The sequence below is a fragment of the Salminus brasiliensis genome, chromosome 20 (genome assembly GCF_030463535.1).
Source record: "Salminus brasiliensis chromosome 20, fSalBra1.hap2, whole genome shotgun sequence".
In the NCBI taxonomy this organism is placed as follows: Eukaryota; Metazoa; Chordata; class Actinopteri; order Characiformes; family Bryconidae; genus Salminus; species Salminus brasiliensis.
This window is the reverse complement of record NC_132897.1, coordinates 31609627-31634197: the sequence shown is the minus strand read 5'-3', so window position 1 is coordinate 31634197 and position 24571 is coordinate 31609627. Positions and strand designations below refer to the sequence as shown.

The 24571-nt window shown below is 44.8% G+C and overlaps 2 protein-coding genes across 2 annotated transcripts in view; both read left to right on the top strand.

The window, feature by feature from the left end:
* The first annotated feature begins 1919 nt into the window (after positions 1 to 1919).
* anxa1a (annexin A1a) lies at positions 1920 to 8949 on the top strand. The gene is made up of 13 exons (XM_072665223.1): positions 1920 to 1992; positions 2958 to 3028; positions 4548 to 4632; positions 4818 to 4912; positions 5220 to 5333; positions 5578 to 5668; positions 5806 to 5885; positions 6008 to 6064; positions 6513 to 6606; positions 6941 to 7036; positions 7878 to 7936; positions 8052 to 8174; positions 8789 to 8949. Exons 1-13 carry the CDS (start codon positions 1935 to 1937, stop codon positions 8846 to 8848), a joined length of 1083 nt encoding a protein of 360 aa, XP_072521324.1. The 5' UTR covers positions 1920 to 1934; the 3' UTR covers positions 8849 to 8949.
* Positions 8950 to 10615: 1666 nt separating this feature from the next.
* mfsd3 (major facilitator superfamily domain containing 3) overlaps positions 10616 to 24571 on the top strand; it is a 28021-nt gene continuing 14065 nt past the window's right edge. Inside the window, exons 1-3 of the mRNA XM_072664591.1 lie at positions 10616 to 10830; positions 12072 to 12846; positions 22818 to 22965. Of these exons, the coding sequence (XP_072520692.1) occupies positions 12156 to 12846; positions 22818 to 22965 (839 nt within the window). The 5' untranslated portion in view covers positions 10616 to 10830; positions 12072 to 12155. The remainder of the gene's footprint in view (positions 10831 to 12071; positions 12847 to 22817; positions 22966 to 24571) is intronic.

Genomic DNA, 24571 nt, shown 5'->3' with positions numbered 1-24571 from the left:
GCTTCTGCGTTCTGTGGTCTGTTGCAGGGATTACATTCCATAACACACAAATGGCTGCAAATGGGAGTCAGACTCCAAGATAAGAAAAGGCCATTGTTAGAGGTGTAGAGTGGTTTGAGCATTCCTGAGTGGTGGACAGGGATTGGCCCCTAGTTCCCTAGTGATGCCACAGTCATCCGTGACTGGAATACCAGTGAGCCTTATTGTCCTTGGGTAGGATGGCCCTCCCTCTCCCCCCATCACTGAGTGCGATGCCAGCCAGTGTGGGCCTCTGTTCACTGATGTGACAGAACTGGCAGTAAGTGCTCTCTTCCAAGCATATTCGAATCAATGTGAAGGTTGGCTTCATGTGACTGATGGTACATGGTGATGGCAATTACCACAAGACTTAAGGCAAATAAATGGAATGTTCCCAAAACCCAGTTGACCTCAACCTAGTTGCCCGAATCTGTAATTCTAAGGATGCCTTTTCTGCCGCATTACGTCATGGGGAAACATCCTCAGTGCACAACAAATGAGTAGGTGAGAAGTACTGTTTGTTAAGGTATAACTAAAATGCTTTAGAAGAAGCGTGTTTGCTCAGTCCTGTTAAGAGGCATGGACCGACAAGCCTGCAGACTGTTGGAGTATCAGTCGGACAACCACACCTACTCACATTCTTACAAGGCTGCCTTTTCACCTGTAAGAAGGGGGGGGGGGTTATCTTTTTTAGAATTCTACACAGACATGCCTGAGACGTCGCACCTGAGACGTCTTGAGTTGATGTCGCAAGCAGGCCGTCAAGCATGGGATATTAACCTGTGACTGATAACACTAAACCTGGCTGTTCAGTGAAGTTTTAATAAAAAATCACAGATCTTTAGGGTTCACTGGGGTTCTGATATCTCGGACAGAGTTACCAACTCTGGTAAAGGTGCACGTATTTGTCACTGTACAGTGTACAGTGAAATGTGTCCTCCGCATTTAACCCATCTGGTAGTGAACACACACTCACACACACACACATGTGTTAGGGGCAGTGAGTACACACACACACACACCCAGAGCGGTGGGCAGCCAACTCCAGCGCCCGGGGAGCAGAGAGGGTAAAGGGCCTTGCTCAAGGGCCCAACAGTGGCAGCTTGCCGAGCCCGGGAATCGAACCCACAACCCTGTTATCAACAGCCCGGAGCTCTAACCGCTGAGCCACCACTACCCCTATGTGCGGGGCGTGGTGGTGGGGGGTCGTATCTAGCCGTGCCGGTATGGTGTGGGCATGGGCAGCAGGCCGCTGACCTTCCCGGCTACAGTGCTGCTCCGGGACCTCCTGTCTGTCCTAGCTTTAGCTCTTCAGGTTGCGCAGACCTGAAGAGATGGTGGAGCCTCTTTTGGCCTTGTGAATGATCAGAGTCATGCTGGCGTAATGCTGGAGTTACCATGTTATTTTTGCTCAACCAAATGACTACACTAATATTACTATATTAAAGTGGTGGTGGTAGGAATCGGGGCCCATTGTGTCTATAACATGTATATAGCCATTTTATTTACTATAAAAAATGTAATGTTGATTATGGAAACACTTTATATATTCCTATGCCATGACTGCATTATTAAAAATTGGCTATGATTCGTTTACATCAGCGCTACTTCATTAATTATGCAGAAATTAGTTTCAATCATTTCAATCGACTTCTTTCGCCTGTTGCTAGGTGACCACGCCCACACGCCACCCCCCTCCAAAACCCAGGCGACCAGGCAAACTCCAGCAACACCCGTTACGTCAGTGGGGCGTTATTTTCTCTCCCCCACCCGTTTCAGCTTGATTGATTGGAGAAATGATCTCGCAGCCAATCACAGCGCAGGACATCGCGGTTCGGCGGTGCTAGCAGCCAATCCCGGCGCGGGAAGGCGGGGTTTGGCGGAATACGGGTGGGCAGAAGGAGCGCTGTGTATATATGCGGAGTCGCCCGCCGCTTCTCTCCGAGTCTCCGCCGTCGCTCAGAGCCAACCTCGGTAAGTGAGGAGGGGAGAGGAGGTTTAAGATTTTTAGGTTTATTATTTTTTTTTAGGGATTTCTGGAAGCTTTTAGAGGGAAAAAAGTTGTTTGCTAGTTGCTGTATTTCCACACGGCCGGAGTTGACTTTTTATTTTCACTCATTTCTCGGTTCCACCTTAAGTGCTGCTGCTGTTCCCCTCTGGTGCCCCAGGCGCTGTGATGGAGCTGCTGCAGCATTTAAGGTGGACCGCAGAAATAAACAGCGCAGCTGGCTTTCAGCTTCAAACGCCTGGTTTAATAAAGGTGCTCCTGCAAAGAAAGAGGCTTTTTTTCTCAGCTTTTAAAGGTTGTTTAGGAGTTTGGACTAGAGTTGCTAAACTGCTGGGAATGGTTGCCTATGTGCAGAAAGGCGTGGTCCTTCCTCTGGGCAGAACAGGTTTGGGAGCCATGTGGTGAGAGATGAGCTGGGCTTTAATGATTTGATATGGAGATGAAGACTGTGAAGACTGATCTATGCTGAGCAAACTTTGGTTGGTCGTAAGGACAAGCAGCAGACCGGTAAAGGGGCATGCTTGGCATCTGCAGTCCTCAGGTCAGGTCCTCAGTCAAGGCCTACTTGCTGGTTGATGTCTGATGTCTGAGCTTACAGCTGATCTGGAGAAACTTCTCAGTGGTGGTGAATGGGACCAGTCTAATGCCTCTGATGCAGGCCACATTATCGAACATCAGTTTTACTAGGTTGTTGATCTAAATCATATGACATTTGCCTCTATTTTACCATCGCTCACATTACGTATGACCTCAGGAGACGTCTGCAGCTTCACTGGTGGGTTTGAATGGTAATTAAAATGGCAGTAGGCATAGTGACGCCTGGTACCAGTAAGAATCCACTGTAAAGAAGCCGTGGACTTCGGTGAACTTCAGTGGAAAATCAGTGGACTGCACCTTTAAAACTTGACCACACTTTTTTGTTCTTGCGCAGATCCGCCAAACATGTCCTTCATTCAGGAGTTCCTCAAGCAGACCATCTATCTGGGCGCGCCCGATGACTTGGTGAGTTTTCGCAACAGTTTCTGTAGCTTTTTTTTTAGTTGTTTTTTTTTTTCCTCCTCTATTTGCCACAGTGTGTGGAAAAAATGAGAGAGAGAGAGAGAGAGAGAGAGAGAGAGAGAGAGAGAGAGAGAGAGAGAGAGAGATCAAGTGAGTAAGCAAATGACTCAGTTGAACTGAGATCAGAAGGAGGAGGGAGTCAGAGAGAGGGAGGGAGAATGAGGGAACAGGAGGTGGAGTGATGAAGGAGGAGGAAGAGGAGGAGGAGAAAAGTAGAGGGCGAGAAAGGGGGAACCAACATTGAGGAATGAATGAGTCAGAGGCATGCCGATCCCCGCCCATCCTAACCCCTCATCATTTCTGGTGGGAGAGGAAAAGGCTTTAACTGTTTGTGACCTCTCTGCACGCCCTGCCCTGTGGAGCCTGTAGCCTGCACCTCCACCATCTCTGCATGTTTCCAGCACCAGCTGTTTATAAACAGTACGTCTGAAACAGTACGTCACTACTTACCCCGCAGGCAGGGTTAAATGCAGCGGACTGATGGGCGAGTCGTAGCGTTCAAAAAGTACATCCACCCGCCACTTTTAGAGGGTCGTCTGGCCTCTTGGCACATTGGAAAAATAGAGTTGGGGGCTGATAATGAGCGTGCAAAGGCGGGAGAGTAGGGAGCGGCCCATCAGAGGCTTTTCTGTGGCGACCAGTGGGAGCGTTGACCTGCAGAAGGGAAAGATTCTTTTTTCTGGTTTTCAGCCTCTTTGGGGCACAGCAGTGTAGTTTTTTTTTTTTTTGTCAATTGTTTTTTTTTTTTTTTTTTTTTTTTTTTTTAATTACCAAATTTTGAAACTAATTTGGTTCTGCCAGTTAACCCACCCAATCACAGTCCCCCTCCACCAAAACATGCTAAGCCTGCCGCTTTGTGCCACCGTCAAACAACCGACACGCCCGGAAAGGAAAGGAATGGGTGCCCAGCTCCACCACACAGCTAACAAGCTCTACCCACCTGCAGAGAAAGTCCAGCTGGTTGTGCTCTCTCGGAGCCACTAATGGCAAAGCGGCGGTGGCGGCAGTGGTGGTGGTGGTTATTGTTGGACAGTCCAGTCCAGACATTCTAGTAGTAATTCAGTGCAATTCTACAATGTAGTTTGTCAATCTTTCCAACCTAAATGCACAAAAATATCTGCATCCAAATAAATATAATTGGTGAAAAGAGGCATGTATAGTATGTTTCTGATGCATACAAATGTCTGAAAGAATGCTCCTGCTCCTGGACTCGCGACTGTATGGGATGTTTTGAGATATGGAAAGCTTCAGTCGTGCTGTCTGTTCTATCTGCGCATGAGATGTGTCTGCCCCTTTCTCTAAAACTACTCGTTGTCTTTCAGTTTCCCCACACACACACAGTCCTGTGTGTGTGTTTGTGTGTGTGTGTGTGTTTGTGTGTGAGGCCTGTTGGCTTTGAACCAGGGTGTGGCTGGTGTTGAGGTCTTGTAAAGGGGTTTAACACAATGTGTTTGTTGGGTAGGGTTCCCAGGGGACTGTGAAGCCTGCTCCTCAGTTCAGTGCCAGTGGAGACGCTGGAGTTCTGGACAAAGCCATCAAAGCCAAAGGTTAGTAGGACTTTAGCACACATTGGCACTGCACAGCCACATAAATGCACAGAGACCCACACACACACTCCTTATTTGCTTGAGTTTACAAGGGATCCAAGCACCAAAGGATGCCTTATACTTAAAGAATTGTAGAATTGTCTTTATTTGTATTGCTAATGTCTGCTCTGTTGCGGTTGTTCCAGGCGTGGATGAGGCCACCATCATCGAGGTGCTTGCGAAGAGGAGCAATGACCAGCGGCAGCAGATCAAAGCCGCCTATCAGCAGGCCACTGGCAAGGTGAACTCTCTCCGGAACTTTGCACAACAAACCTTTTACTCCTGTAAACTTGTGCAAGTTAAAGGTGTGAGCTATGAAAGGCACTCCTTCGTTAAAGTGGCATGTTTCTACACTGACTTCTGCAAGTAAAACCATAAGACACACTCACCCAAAGTCTATACAAGACTCGCTCCCTCAGTGAAGTCGGGGAATCTCACTGACTCAGCCACTCAGCCACTCTGCTAAAGCTTCACACTTCCACTGGTCATCTAAAATCACACGTTTGGAGAGATCTAGTTGACTAACCTTGTGTCTCCTGTGTTCACAGACTCTGGATGCGGCTCTGAAATCTGCTCTAAGTGGTGAGCTGGAGGACGTGGTTCTGGCCCTGCTGAGGACTCCGGCCCAGTACGATGCCCAGCAGCTGAAACTGGCCATGAAGGTAACTGACCACTCCATATATATATCATATGATTATATGACCATGTATATGAAGAGTGTAATCTCAAAGACCTGCGTATAAGCCACACATGGAATGTATGTTGAATGATCCCATTTTCGATCTATTTATTTATTTATTTATTTATTTATTATTACAATACTGAAGTTGAGTTCGTATCTTCATACACACTCATGCTGCTCGCGCTTATTGCCATCCCTACCACCATCTCTGTCTCCATGTTTAGGGCTTGGGCACAGATGAGGACACCCTGGTCGAGATCTTGGCCTCCAGAAACAACCGGGAGATCAGAGACCTCAAAAAGGCCTACAAGGATGGTAAGCTGATGTTAGAGCTTTTTGTGTTGATGGCACATAGCTGAGAACTAACGTAGGAGAAACCGGTATTAGTCAGGGCTGACCAAAATGGGTGATTTGTAAAAGGGGATCTGTCCTGATGAGTGACTCTTCTGCAGAGTTCAAGAAGGAGCTGGAAGACGACATCAAGTCTGACACGGGCGGAGACTTCAGGAAAGCCCTTCTGGCCCTCTGCAAGGTGGGCCGTTTAGTTTCGCACGTAAAGTTTGTGTGTTTGTGTGTGTGTGTCATCCTGTGTTTGTGTTTGTGTATGTGTGTTTAGGGAATTACATCACATCTGTTTCTCATGTACTCATGCAGGGTGCCAGAAGTGAAGAGAGGGCTGTAAATGAGGACCTGGCAGACAAGGATGCTAGGGTAAGTGTGTGTGTGTGTGTGTGTGTGTGTGTGTGTGTGTGTGTGTGTGTGTGTGTGTGTGTGTGTGTGTGTGTGTGTGTGTGTGTGTGTTGTAAAATATTCAACATTTATTTATTTTTTTCTTATTCATACAGAATTGTTGTGCTGCAGACATCAGAGATTTTGGGTGGAGCATTAACCTCTGGACGCTTAGAATTTTTTGCAAATTTGTATTTTGACCAGTCCTCATGTTTAGTATCAAAATACTTGCAATAGCCTGAGATTTAAGAATGATCATAAAATGACTTGTTAAATTAATTATTATTTTTTTTTTTTTAATTCAATACCTATTTTCTATAGGCTATGTTCTATTTAATGGCAAGCTTATTCACTATGTTCGTTTGTTTAGGCCTTTGAATCCAGTTGGGTCTGTTTTGAATGATGTCTCGGTCTCGTTCGGTCTTCGCAGGCTCTGTACGAGGCAGGAGAAAAGAGAAAAGGCACAGATTGTGCTGTGTTCATCGACATCCTGACCAGCAGGAGCGTTCCTCAGCTCAGGAAAGGTAGTGCCCTTTTCACGTTGCCAGTTGTGCAATACTGCAAATTTTCTAGATTTCTACAATTAGAGATGTTGAGACTTTGCTGAGGCATTTTAATGTGGGCGAATATTACTATTATTCCAAGTAAAAAGTAAATATAGTGTATTATTTATGCACTAATTTTTTATATTTATATATATATATATATATATATATATATATATATATACACACTAATATATAGTATTTTATATATATGCTTACTTATATTTACTACAGTAGTGGCACTGTAACCAGATGTCTGCTTTCCAGGAAACGTTGGTGTGTTTACCATGTCTTTTTGTTATTTGTCCTACAGTTTTCGAGCAGTACTCAAAGTACAGCAAAGTGGATGTAGCCAAAGCGATCGACCTGGAGCTGAAGGGAGACATTGAGAACTGCTTGGTTGCTGTTGGTAAGAAATTGGTTCACAGTAGTGACTTTTGAGCTGAATTTATATGATGTAATCATAGCTTCCAGTACAACCCACTTCTGTAACCTCAACTAAGACACATGGCCATGGCTGTTCAGTAAAGCTGTTTAGCTGTCTATTAATTTTTTAAGGAGCTTAGGAATTCACTGAACTTTCTGTCCTTTGGGTTGCCACTCCCTCTCAGGTCTGCTTAATTTCAATAGTCGGAAGGAGTGTATGTGAGGAATGATGTGTTGTAACGTGCAGAGCCCCTCTTGCAGTGTTTCTGGAATGTTGTTGGAAGGAGTTCAGATTTTGGTGATGAAATCTTTTGACTGAATTAACCCTGGTTTCCTGCTTGTCATGAGTAAAGGTGTATGGTCTTCATGCGATGCTGCTTGTTAGCATTTTAGTAGATGACCGCATTTCAAACCATGTAAAAAAAATAAAATAAAAAATAAATAAAGTTTGCAGACTTTAGCAGGGATTGCTTAACACTTTGAGGACTGTGTGTGATTTAGGAGTGCCTTTGAGCATTGCTAAGTGTTACAATAGCTCGCTGCATTAGCTTCACAGCTCTAGATAAAACAAAAGGAGTAAACCTGGGTCACTAGGCAAGCATTTGCATTTGACTTTGGTGGCTGTCGATTCTCCACAAGGGGGTGCTATTCGTACTCAAATAGCTTTTGGTGCATTGCATTAATAACGCTGTGTGTTCTTGATGGCCTAAATGCCATATACTGTACTACATTTTTCCTACACGCTACAAGATAACATTTTATGTTGTACCCTCATGGCTTGGGTTCATCACTCATCTATTGTCCCATATTTGTGTGTCTGCTAGTGAAATGTGCTGGGAGCAAACCTGCCTTTTTCGCTGAGAAACTCAACCTGGCGATGAAGGTAAGCGTCTTAAGTTTGCGTTATAGGTTTTGCGATCCTCTGAATATGCCCTAACAAATAGCTGTGCAGCTCAATGTGAATGCACATGGATTCAGACTGCTTTTCCAATTTGCAGGGCTCCGGCTACAGAGGGAAGATCCTGACCCGTATCATGGTCGGCCGCTCTGAGGTGGATCTGGTGCAGATCAAGCAGGAGTACCAGAAGAAGTACGGCAAGACCCTCTACCAGGACATTCTGGTAGGTACCGACCTGTGGGTGCAAGTTGTTGCAAGTGTAGTTTGCACTTTGAGCCACCAGTAAAAAACACACATTTCTGGACAAGCTGAGGGATACATAATGGTCACTGAAGGTGAAAGAAGCATGTGGACTGAGGCAGTACAGTAAAAGACAGGATTTTACACAGATATGACTCAGTGGCTCATTTCAGTTAGTCAGTGTGTCCAGCCTGGAGTAGCAACAGTCAACACACTTTTTGGCCGCACTCGTCAGTGCAATTAAGGACGCCGTTACAAAGATGTTTACATCTAAACATGCCTGATCTGATCAAAAAACAATAAAAAAATAAACCTTTGGTGCAAACAGCAAAAGTAGATTTGGAGAAATGATTGTGCAGAATTTCATGAAAAGAATATCTTTCCAACTGTTAAGCACAAAGTGGCTCAGTCCTGCTTTGGGCCTGTGTTTAAGACTGTGGCATGAGGAACACTTGGCTGGTAGTGGGAGGGATGGATTAACTTTTTTTACTGTATGAGTGTTACTGGTTGTACCGTTAGCCAGTATCATCAGCTTATGAGGGGTGTATGTATTGCGCTTTACTGATTGTTTTACTGACTTGTGATCGTTAATTTTAGGATGACACCAAAGGAGACTATGAGAAGATCCTTCTGGCCTTGTGTGGGAGCGAACAGTAAAACGCCATATCACCCTCCACGCTCTGTATCGTTTCTGCTAACAAACCGAAGAAGGACTGTAATCACGACCTTGCCCATGAATAAATCTTTTGTTCAGTGCCGCTCCTGCGTTCTGTGGTCTGTTGGAGTCAATCGCTTCATTAACTGTAAAGGCTGTAGGGAGTTAAACTGCAACGTGAACTACAAGATCTCAAGTCTGGGCCGTTCCAGAAAAGAGTGGTGTGAATGGGTGTGTCAAGCAGATGCTGATCTGATCAATAGGAAGCCTCTGGCTTCAGTGAAAAGGGTGGCGTCTCATGATGCTGAGCGAGACCGTCTGCATTCCTCCCCTGAAATCCGGAAGAATGCGGGCAACACCCTGCTGTTGAACTGCCGTCACTCTCACTGAGAGAACATGGAAGCGGTAGAAACGGGTCCCTATGGCAATGGCTATAGTTGATCTTTACGGGCAAACGTTTGTGTTGCCCTCATCTGTATGGTTCTAGTACACTGCAAACACCTTTACAGTCCATCAGACATGGCAGAGCAACAAGTTAGCAGCTAGTTGGCCATATCCCAGCAACCGCTTGGAGCAACATGGCAAAGTAAATAGCAAGACTTTCACATCCACCTTGCAAACCAGCTTGACCTGGAAGCAACACCCTATTAACCACATGCAATCACCATGCGACACCATAGCGGCATCTGTCTAGCACCCACCAGTGCTACCATAATACCATAGGGACTACATGCAAACTCCCTAGCAACCACATGGGAATGGCTGAATGCAGGCCTTGCTAGAGTTGCAGCTGCAAGGTGGTCATGGATTGTGTCATATCGTGGACACTAATAAAATACTAAAAGACTAATACAGATTACCAATAGCTAGGAACAGCGTAAGTGACTTTCCTTAAACTAATCAAAAAGCAATGATTTACTTGTTTTCTGCTACAAAATATTAGTAAAATGAATGACATTTATTGACAAATTTTAGCTATGTAAATTTCTATAGCCATTTTGTTTACCAATCAAACCCACCAGTGAACATACGTGTTTTTTTTTAAAGCTGTAAATATAACGATGATGGTAAATCATCGGGAAAGCCAGGTTTTCTCTGGGGACTACTTTGCCACATGGCATCCTACTAGCACATATCCTCCATAGTTTTAAAAAAACATGTTTTATGCAAATCCCTTACTTCAAAACATGTACAGAAAAAGTACATCAATGCCCAATGCGTCAGGCAGCATATTCATGGCCGTTCCCTGTAATAATTATCTTTGAGGTAGTCTTTCAAAGCATTAGAAGTTGGGTTCTGGCGTCTGGTTCCCATCATCCCCATTGTGACTAATTCTAACTAGTGCAAGTTTCTCCACAACGGAGCATTTCACACCGAACCACTGTGAAGGAGCTTGTTTACAGCTTAAGGAGTTAATTATTTTGAATAATTGGAAAGTCGAATGACATTACCCTTTAAGTGTTATAGGGTAGCAGGTATGTGGCCTCATTCAGGGGGTTCATTCAGATCACAGCAGACTGAAAAAGGGGGGGGGGGCACGGTTAGCATGCACCACCGCTGGAGCACCGATAGGAGCCCTTTTTTTTTTTAGCTTTTAGCAGGAGTGTGTCATGTCAGCACAAGTCAAAGTCATAAATGAAGTCTAATTTCTGACAGAAAGCCGCTGTGTGGTAGTGTGTGTGTGTGTGGTAGTGTGTGTGTCTCTCCCTCGCCGTGGCGGCGCTGTTGCGCGATCAAGCTGTGAGGAGCGTTTCCACTCCAGGGCGCTGATTGGCTCAGAGGCCGTGACGTCACCGCGCACCGGCGTGCTGGTACCGGAGGAGGCGGCGCTGAGGGGAAGGCTGTGGCGGCAACGAATGGAGGCTGTAGACAACTACTTACCTGTGCGTTTCTCTCGCGGAGGGCTGTGGAGACGCTCAGGATGCGGCGGCGTCTGTAGCGAGTACAGTCTGTGAGCCTGTCGGAGGGCCCCTCCTGCCCGCGGGTCAGTGGTCTCGGTAGAAAGCGTGTGCGGCGCTAGCGTTAGCTAGCGTTAGCTTCAGCGGTCACTGGCGTCGCTCCGTGCTTACGCTGTGGTGGTGATGATGATGTTCATTTGTGAATAAGCGTCATTCGCAGTGGTTTTACCTGCCGTGTTTACTGTGTAAGTTGTTAAAGCAGGGGGTTTATTGAGAAACCAGGCGCTTGCTAACGTACCTGAGGAGAAAGGGACGTGTGTGTGTAGGTGTAGCTGCGCGCGCTGTACGGGGTGATGGAGGTGAGGGTGCTCGGATAGCTAGCTAGGCTTTCCAGACGATTCTCTGAGGGTCAGTCAGTCAGTCAGTCAGTCAGTCAGCTAGCTTCAGAAAATATGTTGGGTTTGGTCTGCCCTAATATCAGTCCTGTCCATTCAGTCAGTCAGTCAGTCAGTCATTCATTCATTCATTCAGTATTGGATTCAGTACTATTACATCCTATAAGGCACCAACATGGTGTCAGTTTGGGCTAAATCCACCTGGATAAGCATTTACTGTTTATAAGCAGGGATGCTCAGTGATATCTGAGTAAAATCGAACTAAAAAAGTAACTAAACTAAAACATTTGAACGATATGATCATCGCTGCTGACAGATTCCTGTACTATTCCCCTAACTAGGTCACATAGGATCCCATAAGACTACAAGGGCCTGATGTTCTTCATGTACTGATCTGTTCATATATATCATTTTAATATGCCCTTTATATGTGAAGTCCATATCTTATGATGGGCTGGCACCTTGTTCCGGGGGGTATTTCGGACCCACAGAAACCCTGACCAGCAAGAAGCAGATGAGAAGATGAATGAAAGCTGATACTGATATGATTATTAAATGGTTTGGTTGCCTCACTGAATTACTCCAGATGTGCTGTTGTATTTAATTTATTGGCTTTAAATTGATCAAAACGTCTCTGAGTTGATCACATACTCAGTCATATAAATATTTAATCAAAAGGTAGGTACAGAGGTTTAGATTTTGATTAGATTTTACACAACTTGTTGTTTTTCTGTGTATTTTACAGTGACCCGCTGTATATTAGATGGTCTCAGTGGATTACGCCCATATAAATAGCGAAACCCAATGGCTGCCACTTTATTGATCAGCGTAATTTTAGCCATTTGACTCTTTATACTGTGTAAATTGCAAAGTCACAATCTAGTCTGTAACCTACGCTAATACAACTGAATCACTTTTGCCCGTTTCTCTAGATTAAGACCATGAGCTGAAGGTCCTCCCGCTGTCCTCGTCCGTCCTACCTTCCTCCCTCCATCCACCCCTCCCTTCCAACCTCCATGATGAACGACAAGCTGGTGTTTCTCGGGCTTCTCTACTTCATTCAGGGCATCCCGTATGGCCTGCAGTCGTCCCTGCTGCCTGTGTACCTGCGCGGCGCCGGCCACTCCCTCACCCGCATCAGCCTGACCAAGGTGCTGTACTTCCCCTGGGTGCTCAAGGTGCTCTGGGCGCCCCTGGTGGACCGGACGGGCACCAAGCGTTGCTGGCTGGTGGCTACCGTGGCCGGTCTGGCCCTCACGTGCCTGGCCAGTGCCACCGTGGCGCCCGAGTCGCAGTATGCGGCTGTGGCGGGCGCCCTGCTGGCCATGAACGTGCTGGCCTCGGTGCAGGACATTGCGGCGGATGGTGCGGCCGTGCGCCTGCTGCGGGGGCAGGGCGAGCTGGGCCTGGGCAACACTGCGCAGGTGGTGGGCTACAAGGCCGGCTCCGTGTTTGCTGGTGGTGGGCTGCTGGCTGTCATCGACGTGGCCGGCTGGGGCTGGATGTTCACCTTGCTGGCCTGCGTTTATGGAGGTGTGGCGCTGTTCGTGTGGGGCGCCCCCGTGCTGGACGGCGAGCCAGGCAGGACGCAGGTGGAGACGCGCAGAGGGTCCCGGGATGTGGTGCGCCCCTGGAGGGTGTGGAGGAAGCTGATGGCCGTTCCTGGGACGCCATGGACTATGCTGTATGTGCTCACCTATAAACTAGGTGAGTGTTTGAGTGCCGTGACACATACCACTACAGAGATTAGGGCACATCTCACTTACACTATTTCTGCAATTGATTAATCTAATGACACTAATTCAGTGTCCTAAGTCCTACCTTAAAATCTAAGCCTTCTCCCCCAATCTCAAACCGCTCCCTGCTCACTCTGCCTGTCCGCATTGCCTCCAATTGTTCGTTCATGTGGAGGGCTCGCTACATTAAGGGCTGTCCTAAAGTAATTTATGTGGCGGGGAAGTGGCCAGTTAAACCCTCTAACAGCAAGTGAGCATCACAGGTTGGGAAATGCTGGCCTATTAAGCTTAGGCTCACTGGGTTAGGGTGTGTTCAGAGTTGACAGATTTGGTTTGGTTAAACTTAGACCCTGTAGGTAACCCCACACATGCTCACTTCCTTTAGTAAATTACTGCCATAATTAACATCAGTTTCATAGGCCCTAAAATAAAGCCCTGTGGGACTCCACGAGACGTGATAAGTCAAATGGTTACCAAATAAGCCACGATAATAGTTTCTGCTTTAGGAATACTAACTAAATAATAGGTAATATATAACTCTATGGTTTAAGGGGTTATAGGAATAGTTTGGTGCAAGTCATAAAAACACAATTTGTCACTCACTAATGCGGTCAGTCAGCCAAGACAGGTTCGATATCTGAAGTTTTCCTTTTCAGTTTACTACAGAAGACGCTTAAGCTAAATAACTATCTGCATTAAAAACCTATTGAAAAGCTTAAACGACGTATTTTTTCAATGCCAGAGATAGACCTTATTTAAACATTTAGGCTCAGATTTGTACTACAGTATCACCCACATGAGGTCCTGCTGTGTAGAAGGGTGAATTTCTGCCTGTGGTAGCCTATAGTTAGATATTAGATTTAGATATTTGAGGAGTATCTACCGCAAATAGGGCTTTAATGTCCCACTTCCCCTTTCAAATTACATGCCATGAGAAGCACACACTCTACTTCCAACTCTGGAAAAATATTGAAATTTTTTTTTTTGAAATAATGACTGAAGTAAAAGTGCTTTTCTTAAACAACAAAGCTCCAGTAAAGGATAAGAGGGAAAAAATAATCCATGTTTTTTTTCTGTAATGAGGCAAAAAAATCCTGCCTGCAAACTGACTTAAGAATTTTTTTCTCACATTTATTATCTCGAGAAAATTAATTTGGAGGGGGAAAAAAAGTCTCTTCCAGTTGATTTTCCAGTCAGTAATAAGCAAACCTTAAGCGCACTACCTACTTTAGCCTGTAGATGTCAGCAACGGCATTCACTGTAATCTCCCCAAGCCCATTGTCCGTTGTGTTGGATGGTTGTTGTGGAGTGCTACAAGTTAATTCAGTGATGTGTTCGTTTCTAATGAAAATGGACTGTTTTACAGCATTTTATGTTGAATTGCTCTCAAATACAATATAACAGTGCTCGTCAACCAACACTGTTATATTGTGATCTCTGTCCAGGGGGATGCTGCGTCACATGGCTGGAGGACTCGTTTTGGTGAAATGTGTCTTTTTGAATGATGAATATAGTCAAACACAGCTCAAAAAAGAGTGTTTCATTGTCGTGGACCAATCCGAGTAAAAAGTGCTCAGTATTGAAGTTTTTATTGGGTGAAACACCTTGACATCCGTGGACCTCCGTGGACTGCTGAGAGTTGAGCGATTGTCCTCAACCTACATTGCAAATGGCAGTCATCAGGGACCAAGCACTCTGCACCATTATAGAGCTGACAAAATGATATACACTGTTTTTAAACTGGCCTCTAATTTACAGTATTGAGTATATAATTAACAGAAAGACTAAAATAATGGCAGTTGTCAGTCCAGTGTTGCTCAGATTATAGTTTTATGCCTCATTACTTGTGGTAACAAGCTCCGGAGGAGCCATTCTATACCCCGGTAGGTCCGTACATCTTTAAAACAATAGTGGTCAGCCACAAGAAGTAGCACTTATACGCCGATATCCAGAATGGCCGTCAGGGGAGGAGGTAGTGATGCAAAGTAACGAGATCCATTGCGTAAAGAGCTTAGGTAGGCAGCAGCACGCACTGATCCAATGTCCATTATGGCAGAGCAATTCTAAACTGCCTCTGGAAAGATAACCTGGGCGTTTCGATATCACTTTCCCATAGGTTATGGTATGGAGTGCTCTGTATCCCGTGTCAGGATTCAAATGCCTTCTGAAATCTAGCCCTAAATAGCCCGAAAATACTGACTGCAGTTCTCCTCTCGTGTAATATTGTTTATCTGATCTCCCTGCTTTATAAAAGTATTGGGACGACTGCTCGTTCATTGTTTCTTCCAAATAAAATGTTGTGTTTTGTTTTAGGAGACGGAGAGAAATTGACTTGTTGAGGCTGTTAAGGCTGGGCTAGTCGGAGGGGCCATTCTCAGTACTACTTATAAAGGTAGTACTGTATACAATACAGCCTATAAAGGGTGGCAGTTTACCTCTGACAGTGGCGGATTTTCTTCTCCTCAGGGTTTATGCTGTCTCTGGCTGCCTGTTTGCTTGTCGTTCTGGGTGCAGCTCCCTCTCTCACCACTAGATGGCTGTCTTTTCTCATTTCTTTGCCGTGGACGGTAGCGGCACCTTTAGTCGTGGATGCACAGACACACACATCATTACACAGAGCTGTGAAACGACACATGGCCTGCCCGCTCGACCTCTCGTAGTGCTGCTCCTCAGTTGCTGCTCTGAAAGTCAAGCGCCACATTTTGATTTGCGCTTTTGAAAGCGCTTTTCCCGTCGCCACAGGCTGCGCCAGCAGGCCCGGCCTTAGTGAATGAGCGAGCCTCCACTAGCTGAATTTGGCGTTTTGGCAGCAGAAGGGGATTATGTAAGGATTAGCGTCTCTTTGTGTCTGTGGCGTTTTCATCAAAACCGAAATGGAAAATATGTGCTCGCAGTCTGTGTGTGTTTGTGCCCGTGTTTGTGTTTGTGCTCGTCTCTCCAGTAGTGTGTAAATAACACTTAAATGAATTGATATGAAAACCTGTCTGTCTTTAGAGTAGGAGTTTGTGTGGGTGGAAGTTTGGAGTGTTTGTATTGGTGAGAGACGAGAAACCAAGAGAGAGAGACAGGCAGACACACTGGGGGAGAGAGTAAATCAGATGTGGCTCAGTAATCGGATAAGCTCTAGACAACGAAAGCAGGCAGGACATTAAGTGTCCAGGACCCCCTTAATCTGTCTTATGGTGCTTGTCTTCATCGCCACCCTCATCAGCACCACTGCTAAACAGCACCGCTCCAGTCGACTTTGTCTTCTTTGGTTGTTCTATAAGGATGTTATAACCAGATGTTCTCCGTACAGTGTTGTCAGGTCTAGCACGATTAATATGGTGGGCTGGACGCTGCCTCATTTGTCTTTGGCCATGATTTCTATTCACACTTGCTATGTTGCACAATAAGGATATTAAACATAACACAGATGGAGGTACATCTGTCTTACGTTTTATGATTTATTGATTTATTTTCATTTAAAAGAAAAATACTGGGCGAGGCTGACGACTTGTGCGGTATCTATGCCGGACAAGGCAGGAGATTGCCACCGTATGAATGCTGATGGCACGGTAGTGATGGGGGCTAACAGCGGGCTAACGCTGTGGTAGCGATGCTGGGCGAGGCTGTTGAGCCTACATGCTATCACTACAGACTTTGACACACATATGAATGCCACAGTGTGTCTTCACAAGAGGCAGTTCAGCAGTTTCAACAAAGTTCGCCAGTCACTCAGCCGGTCAGTAGGCGAAATTGCCTCTTCAGTAAGTCAGTCTTGTAAAAATAAGTCATTATTTGGACAAAATGAGTCTCTTACATTAAAGAAAAGAGGGAATGTATTGAAAGTATTAGTAACTACTGAGTAGTGCTAGGTGATATGACCTCAAGTAAATATCATAACCTCAATTATTTAATGATTTTATAAACAGTTTGATTGGCTCAGCTGGCTCTGTGTTTGAGTTCTGCTCAGTATTGGATCCATTTCACAAACTGGACATACCACTGTAGTATGTTTTTAAGGGGGGGGATACAGTGAGGAAAAGTATTAGCAGAATTAAACAAAGAAATACTCAACATTACGTCAAATAGAGGTTCTGAATGTTGATTTTGATACATTTTTAATGAATTGTTTAGCCATCAAAGCCCCCCCCCCTTAAAAAAAAAGAAAAAAAAAAAGACCTATGCTATTTTTCTCCCATTTTATTAAACACACTTTTAATTCTCTACTGCTATCCCTCTGAGACACAGCAGAACCTTTGGAAAACATTATTATTTATCCAGTGCATGAGGGTGATGTTCCCCATCACCCTCATCCACCCAACAGTGTTTAATTTTTGGCTGCGCTGTGTTAGTTTTCTGTATACAGAGTTCAGCACCTCGTCTACAAGTCCCAGCTGTCGCCCTGTGGAGCATGTTTGACTTCTGGATTCACCGTTTATCAGATCAGTTGATCAATTGGAACATAATTCTTTTGACTTAAATCTCAGAGGGGGGGACGGAGGGTGGGGAGGGAGGATTATCCGCACTTTTTTGTTCGCATCATTAAGACACTGAGCCGACTGCTGCACCTCTCTGGCCGGCCAATGAAAGGCCGGCGTGTGTTTGACCCCTGTGCTAGTGGAGGTGGAATCTGCGAGAGGGGTAAACTGAGTGGGACTGGTTGTTTTGTAGCTAGAGGAACTGATGTTAGGTCAGCGCTCTTACTGTTACTGTGGGCGATCGCGACTGATCTGACGAACACTGCTGCTTCAGGATGGGCTCCTCTTCTCTTATAGCAGCTTTGCTGTTTATCTGTTTGAGTTCGAGATGCCTTAATGGCACTTTCCCAGTGCTGGTCTTAAAGATTCTGATTCACCGTGGTGGTGCCAAACTGCTGAGGTGCTTAGGTGCTGTCACCACATCAAAAAAAAAAAAAAAATAGCTGCCGGTTTAGCCAACCTTTACCTCACCAATTCTTTGTCCACAAGGTTCCTCTTCTAAAGAATGAGCTCTGGAGCCAGTTGCACCAGTTGAACGCAAGTCTGATCGAAAGCCCCTACGTTCGAATTTTACGAGCCACTGACATTGAATCGGTTGCACCAAAACAAACAAACATGAAACCCACGTAGTGGATGCTACTTCTGGACGAGGGACATGGTGGAGTGGAAGAAGGGGGGCGCTCGGATGAGGGCAGGTGTAGATGTTCCCTGGGAAGGGTCCAGGTGGAGCCCGAGCTGTCCGGAGTGAGGATTGATGGTGGGATGGAGGGTGAAGATGGTCAGGCGGAGCGTGAAAGCATGTGGTCAGCGCAATGACAATAGACTGGAGAAAAAAAAAAAAGAAAAAGTTTTTAAATTAATTATTATTATTTATTCCCCCCCCCCCCTTTCTCTCGTCTATCGTTTAGAAGGCCTCAGTGCTGCCTGCCTAACCCCTCTGGAGCCTCTGCGGGGCGAGTGATGATGTTTTAGAGGGGGCGGGCAGACGAGGGTCAGTTTTTTTTTTTTGTTTTTTTTTCCTCCTCAGGAGGACTGCAGGGAGGCTGAGGGGGGGGGATGAATTAATGACGAGCTACCACATGGTGCTCAAAGAGAGGGAGAGAGAAAGCCAGGTACGCAAATGATGGATGGCCAGACTGGAGAAAAAGTGAGAAATGGAGTTGACCTATATGTTTACCGTTCTCCAGTCTATTGTGTTGCACAGGTGTGTGTTCACTTGGCCTTTCTTTAAGGTTTGGCTGTGATTACTTCATACACACACACACACACACACACACACACACACACACAGCTCTGTCAGTGGCAGATGTAATGGATGGTTCTCTGCGGATGCTTTCCTTTTGTCCACACAGTTATGTCATTGTGCTCTGCAGCGTTAAAGAAGTAACCCAGATCTGCTTTTACTCTCACAGGAATTCATGAATTCATTGTTTTTGTTTTACGAATGTTCGTAGGGGTGTGGTGCGATATACGCGCACACACACACACACACACACACACACACAAGCATCAGCCCAGTGACCTATATGAACTACGGTCTGCTTAGCTGCCGGTGTTACGGCAGAGGGTTGCTGTACTGACGGCCAACAGGAGAGAACCAGGTTACAATATCGAGCTGAGTCACCACTGCTTATCTTCACATCCATTTGCCCCTGTTAGCTTGAGTTAGCTTTATCCCTCTTTACTTTGACTTACGATCTTAAGAAAATCACTCACTGTCTTGATTGATGTCCACATTTTTTTTTTTTTTCTTGACATTTTACCCAGTTTTCTTCCCAATTCCGTCATTTCCAGTTCCCAACTGCTAGTTTGGACTCCCCGAGCACCCCATGCTATCAGTGCTAGATAGGTGGTGAAGGCTAGCACTGGCTTCCTCAGAGTTGCATTAAGCCAGTCGGCCACTGTTCTTTTTAGACACGTGCTGAGTGATGGGGGAGAGGGAGGGCCAGTTAAGGTGTGTGGGACTGTTGAACTACATCAGATGCTTCTAAACCCGCGATCAGACCGCAATCAGCAATGGAAAACCCTAAAGAACCCTGAACAAGTACATCAGCAGTCAAAAATAAAAGAACAGTCTCTTATTCATCAGAGGAGGATGTAAGCAGCAGCATATGATCTGCTTATGTCTTTTATGTCCCTCTCTCATTGCCATCTCTGTCAATCTCTCTGTATTTCCTGTTTTTCTGTTTGCCCTGCTCCCTTCTATTCCCCATTAGTTATCATTACCTGCACACTATAGCTCTCCGTCGCTCTCTGTCTTGTCTTTCTTGCGCTCTCTCTCTCTCTCTCTCATCCCCTCCCTCTCGCTCATTTCTCTCTCATTCTATCTCTCTCTGCCCCCCCCTCCTCCTCTTCTCCCCCCCATCTCTGTTTTTGTGGATGTCTAATGAAATCCCAGCTGAAATGGACAATTGTTGCTCTGAGATTATTTATAGAAATGAATAATCAGCCTTGTTGTTTGTTTTTTTTTTTTTTTTGTTTTTGTTTTTTTTTGTTTTTCAGTCCCCGCTTAAAAAAAAATAATTAGTTTGAAGCAGCATAGCCGAAAAAAAGAGAAGGGAACCAAAACCCTTGGAAGCAGACTGGAGAACGAGCAAGAACAGACTGCACACATCAAACCCCGTACAAGACGCCCAGCCTGAGTGCTCTGTAAAGCTGTGGTGTCTTTGGCGAGTTTGGGGACTCCTGGTCAAAGTCTTTGTTAGTGGGAATAATTAAGTGAGTAGAGAATGGGTAGATGTGTGTGTGTGTGTGTGTCTCTCTCTCTCTCTCTCTCTCTCCGATGCATCAGAGCCAGGTACAGTGTTGAGAGCATTAATTTCTTATAAAAGAAATTGGCTCCAGAGAACTTTGCAGTCCAACTGCAGTGCGCATCGAGCATCTATCAGCATGTCAGCATGCTCCCTAAAGCCCGATTGAGGGGTGAGTGCAACAACAGAGCAAGAACGGAGCGAAGTCACACACAAGGAGGGAACAGGCGACTAAATGTGAACGGCTAAAACGCAGCAGCCATTTCCAGATAGTCTCGTCCAAAGAGCATGGGAATTTCACCTAAGCGCACAGAACCGAGAGGGTAGTATCGATCTGATATGAAGAGGCGCTTGTTGTTGTTGTTTCCCGCTGAAAAGTTTTGTGAAGGAGACTGCTGGGGTGTTGTTGTGCCTAAAGAAGAGTGGGAAAGAGAGAGAGAGCGGGAGAGATTTGCTGAATGTGAAGATTACCTCTCCAACCCTCGCCTTGCCTCCAAACCCTCCCACCCCCTGCCCCCATCCCCCATTCCCCATTTTTGTTTCGTGTTTTTGCTTTTATCGACGAATCCTTTTACACGTTTCAGTGCCACCACCTCACACAGTCACTCCGCAGAGAGATGGCGGGAAGAGCAAAAAAAAAAAGAAGAAGAAATGTTGAAAGGAAATACCAGTCAAAGCGCTCACGTGGCGCTGTCAGCGTTCTGGCGGGAAATTTGCCGTGCGCGTCTGTCGAACGACGCTCTCTCTTTTTTTGATTTGCTTTTCCGTTTTTTGTTTGGCGCCACTCTTCTCGCTAGTCAGTCTCAGAGCTGTCAGTCACGCGGAAGCCAGGCTCCATAAATAATGCCGGCGCCGTTAAATAATACACGGCAGCGGCCTAAACCGAAGAGGCAGCGACGGTCTCTTTCGCGCTCGTTCCCGTTCATCACAACGCGCAACTGAAGAACAGTGGGGTTGAATGTTTTCTCTGATGGGTTTTCATTTTCCTCTCAACTGTCTGAATTAAAGTGACAAGTCCTTTTTCTCCAAAACAGCAAGGCTAGCCTTTGATCTCATTTACAGCATCAGTGAAGGAAAGGTAGCTGTGGGCAGGGACCCGTACAGGGGCAGCTGGATTACGGTACAGTCAGGCCCATAAATATTCGGATGTCAACATTCATTAGCATTATTAATTTTGTTGTCTACCACAGCACATAAAGTTAAATGTATAACTTAAAATAGTAAAATTACACAGAAAGGATTTACGTACACCCCCCCCCCACACACACACACACACTAATTTTTAGGGGCTCAAAAAGTATGTATTTGTCTCATATGTCCATAAGATGTAATTGCAGAGCAGTACAGGATGTTTGAAGGTGGTAGATGTTCTTGAACTGGCCAGCTGTGTTGTGAAGGTGTGTTTCTCACCAGGGAAACAATACTTTCCTCATCCATTGCTGCTGTACACCAGTGTTCTTCGGGACATTTCGGTGTTTCCAAGCCCCAGTGCATTACTTCTTTTTGAGAATGTACCTGGAGCAATGATCATTTGCTTTGATGGCAGCAACAGCACTTTGGACTTTCTTGGACTTGTTATTGACAGCCACCCAGTCCTGGAGTCCTAGAGCATAGTAGAAGCTGACTGGCATTGAATGGTGGTGCAACATCAATAGTTATGATTTTTCAGTCTAATGATGGTTTGCTTTGCAGTGACTGCTCTTTGTACTTGATATTGACTGCTACCCAGTCCTGGCTTCAGCGTAGTAGAAGCTGCCTCCAGCTAAATGGGTCAACCAGATGCTGGCTCAACCGCTAGGTGTAAGAGGCAGCTGTTAGCTTTGTTAGTTTTTGGTCCAAGGGCTAATGTATAGTTTCTTAAGTTCTTAAGTGCAAACATGATCTAGTGCACAGGTTCCCAGTCCTGGAATGCATGCTAATTGTGTACTAATTAGTAGTAGTAACTAGTTTTTAAGTGTGTAATGTATAATAAAGATAAAACTGTCAACGTTGAGTATACTCAGATATCCATGATGCATACTTGGAACCGGTCAATTTTTGAGTGTGGTTATGGTGGCTACTGTTATCCCATTACACACACATCTGGACCCATTAGAAAAGAATAGTGGAAAAAATATTGCAAGTACAGCAGCAACTTAACAAGAACTTAGGTTACATTATGTTTGTTGGCATAGCAAAGCTTTATCACTTCCTGTTTGAACAGAACGGATACTAACCTGTGAAACCCGCATTATTAAAATTAGCAATTGGGATTCAGCCCTGGTCCTCGAATAGCCCCTTCACCTACAATGTATAGGATGGAGAATACACCAGGATCTCTCTTTGGAGCCAAATGACACCTGTTGATACAATTGAGAAGCTGCTTTGTAGCTAATCATTGGGACTTTTGGGTGCTAGCCGAATGAGCTATTTGTTGAATTGGGTAAGCGGAGATTAGTTCTCTAAGGAGAACAGGGTCAAATCCTGAAGCTAAGTTGATAGCAGTCCAAGTTGTTGTCTCGTCACTGCAAGAGGACCTAATAGTTTGTGTTCTGTGAGAGCAGGGCATTTATTTTAGTTGATGTATTGTATATCATGTGATATCACTGCATGGCTGTGATCCTGACTTGCTTGTACAAGACAGAGATTCAAGCCCGATAATTGATTAGCTTGAATATCTCTAACCTCCTAAATAAGCATTTTAATAAACTGTATGAAGATATTTGACCCTAGATTCTGTCTGTCATCAGGTGAGCAAGGAGCCATCACCATGTTCCCACTCTTCCTGCTGGACCATCACATGACCTCACGTGAGCTCAGCATGTGGAACGGTGTGGTCGCCATGGCGTTCAGCATCTGCGGCTCCTCCGCTGGTGGCTTCTTACTGTCCCGTTACAGGTAACGTTGGCTTTGCTTTTGCTAATACAATTGCTAAAACACCTATAAATCTATATAAATCACCTATAATCTATAAATAAAAACAATAAAGTTAAAAAATTAAGAAAAAAATGTCAAGCATTAAAACCTAAGTGCACAGAAAAAGTGCTGTAGTCACTCTGGGCCAGATTTGACAGATCTCCTTATTTTATATGTGCTTTAAAACTTTCAAGCTTCATATTACTGGCCTAAAATATTCAGCAATTACACTGAACTGCTCAGATTTTATTTGCTATGTTGCATATGACAAACAAACAGACAATATATATATATATATATATATATATATATATATATATATATATATATATATATATATATATATATATTATTTTTTTTTTTCTTAATTAATTGAAAACCATTTTCAATTTAAATGTTTTATTATAAAAATTAAATTATTTTATTGAATTTAATGTGTATGTTTTATTCTGTTTAAGAATCAGCATCCATTATGCCGATCAGTTCATGTAAATAAATATCTGTGTTAAGAGGTCTGCGTTATCCCAAAAAAGTTATGTGCTAAAGCCTACACTACAGGACTCTTAAAGACTGGGTTTCTCACGCTTCCTGATTGCTATTTTTTATGGTGAATGTGAAAATGTCCGTTTCCCACCCGAGGAACAAAGCAGATTCTCATACAAATTGCTGTTCTGTTCCCAATCTGGGCTAAAATCAAGGCAAAATTTGGGTAGTGTGACCTTTTAATGACTTAAGATATGCAGCTTGTCTTACTGGTTTTCTGTGACGTATCTAGTCAGCGCCAATTCAGATGTCTCATCTGGAACTCTGGAATTGGAAGTTGTCTCATGACCTAAAAGCAAAGTCAGGAGCAGGAGCGTAGCTTAAGAGCTAAATAAGGAGAAATAATGAAATTACAATGTAAGAAATATCAGACTACAACAACAACAAAAAGATAACATTTTCCCCCCTCAAGGCTCGCTTGCTCGCTCACTGGCTTTTTCCTGTTTACCTTAGATCACTGTCTTTCTGTTTATCTGTTTGTCTGTCCTCTGTTCCCTTTCTCATTGCATTACCCAGTGAGTACCAGCACAAGTCTGTGTGTATATGTGTATGTATATATATATGTGTGTGTGTGTGTGTGTGTGTGTGTGTGTTCTAGTCAGACTAGCCCTCGGGAGAGAGAGCAATGGAGTAATGGAAGTAAACACAGCTCTGTCAGGGAGGTGTGAGCTCTAAGCAGAGATAGAGAGCGTGCGTGCCTATGAAGCTTATATCCCTTACAGTGCTGAGTACGTACAGCTTGTATTCTGCTACACTGGTCCACTAACAGGGCTGCTGCTGAAGCACAGTTTGTACAGTTATTCCTGATGGGCTTCTTCGGCAGCAAGACGTCAGACGACCAGAGTGACGTAGTGTTGTTTACTGTTCAGTGTTACCGTATACTCTTCCCCAGACCACCTCTAAAATACAATCCTCCTGATCCATCACTGAGAGCCATGCACTGCTCAATTATGAATGCGGTTCAGCTGCTAGTTTCTTGTTGGATCTCCTTTACCACTTTGAACATCTTACCCACCGTACTCCACCGTATACTGTCCTCCGTATG

Excerpts from the sequence above, each read along its gene's own strand:
- anxa1a (XM_072665223.1), top strand. The coding sequence starts at position 1,935 with ATGCGGAGTCGCCCGCCGCTTCTCTCCGAGTCTCCGCCGTCGCTCAGA. Across the intron at positions 3,029-4,547 it reads TGGGCGCGCCCGATGACTTG|GGTTCCCAGGGGACTGTGAA; the intron begins GTGAGTTTTCGC and ends TTTGTTGGGTAG. Across the intron at positions 5,886-6,007 it reads CCCTTCTGGCCCTCTGCAAG|GGTGCCAGAAGTGAAGAGAG; the intron begins GTGGGCCGTTTA and ends GTACTCATGCAG.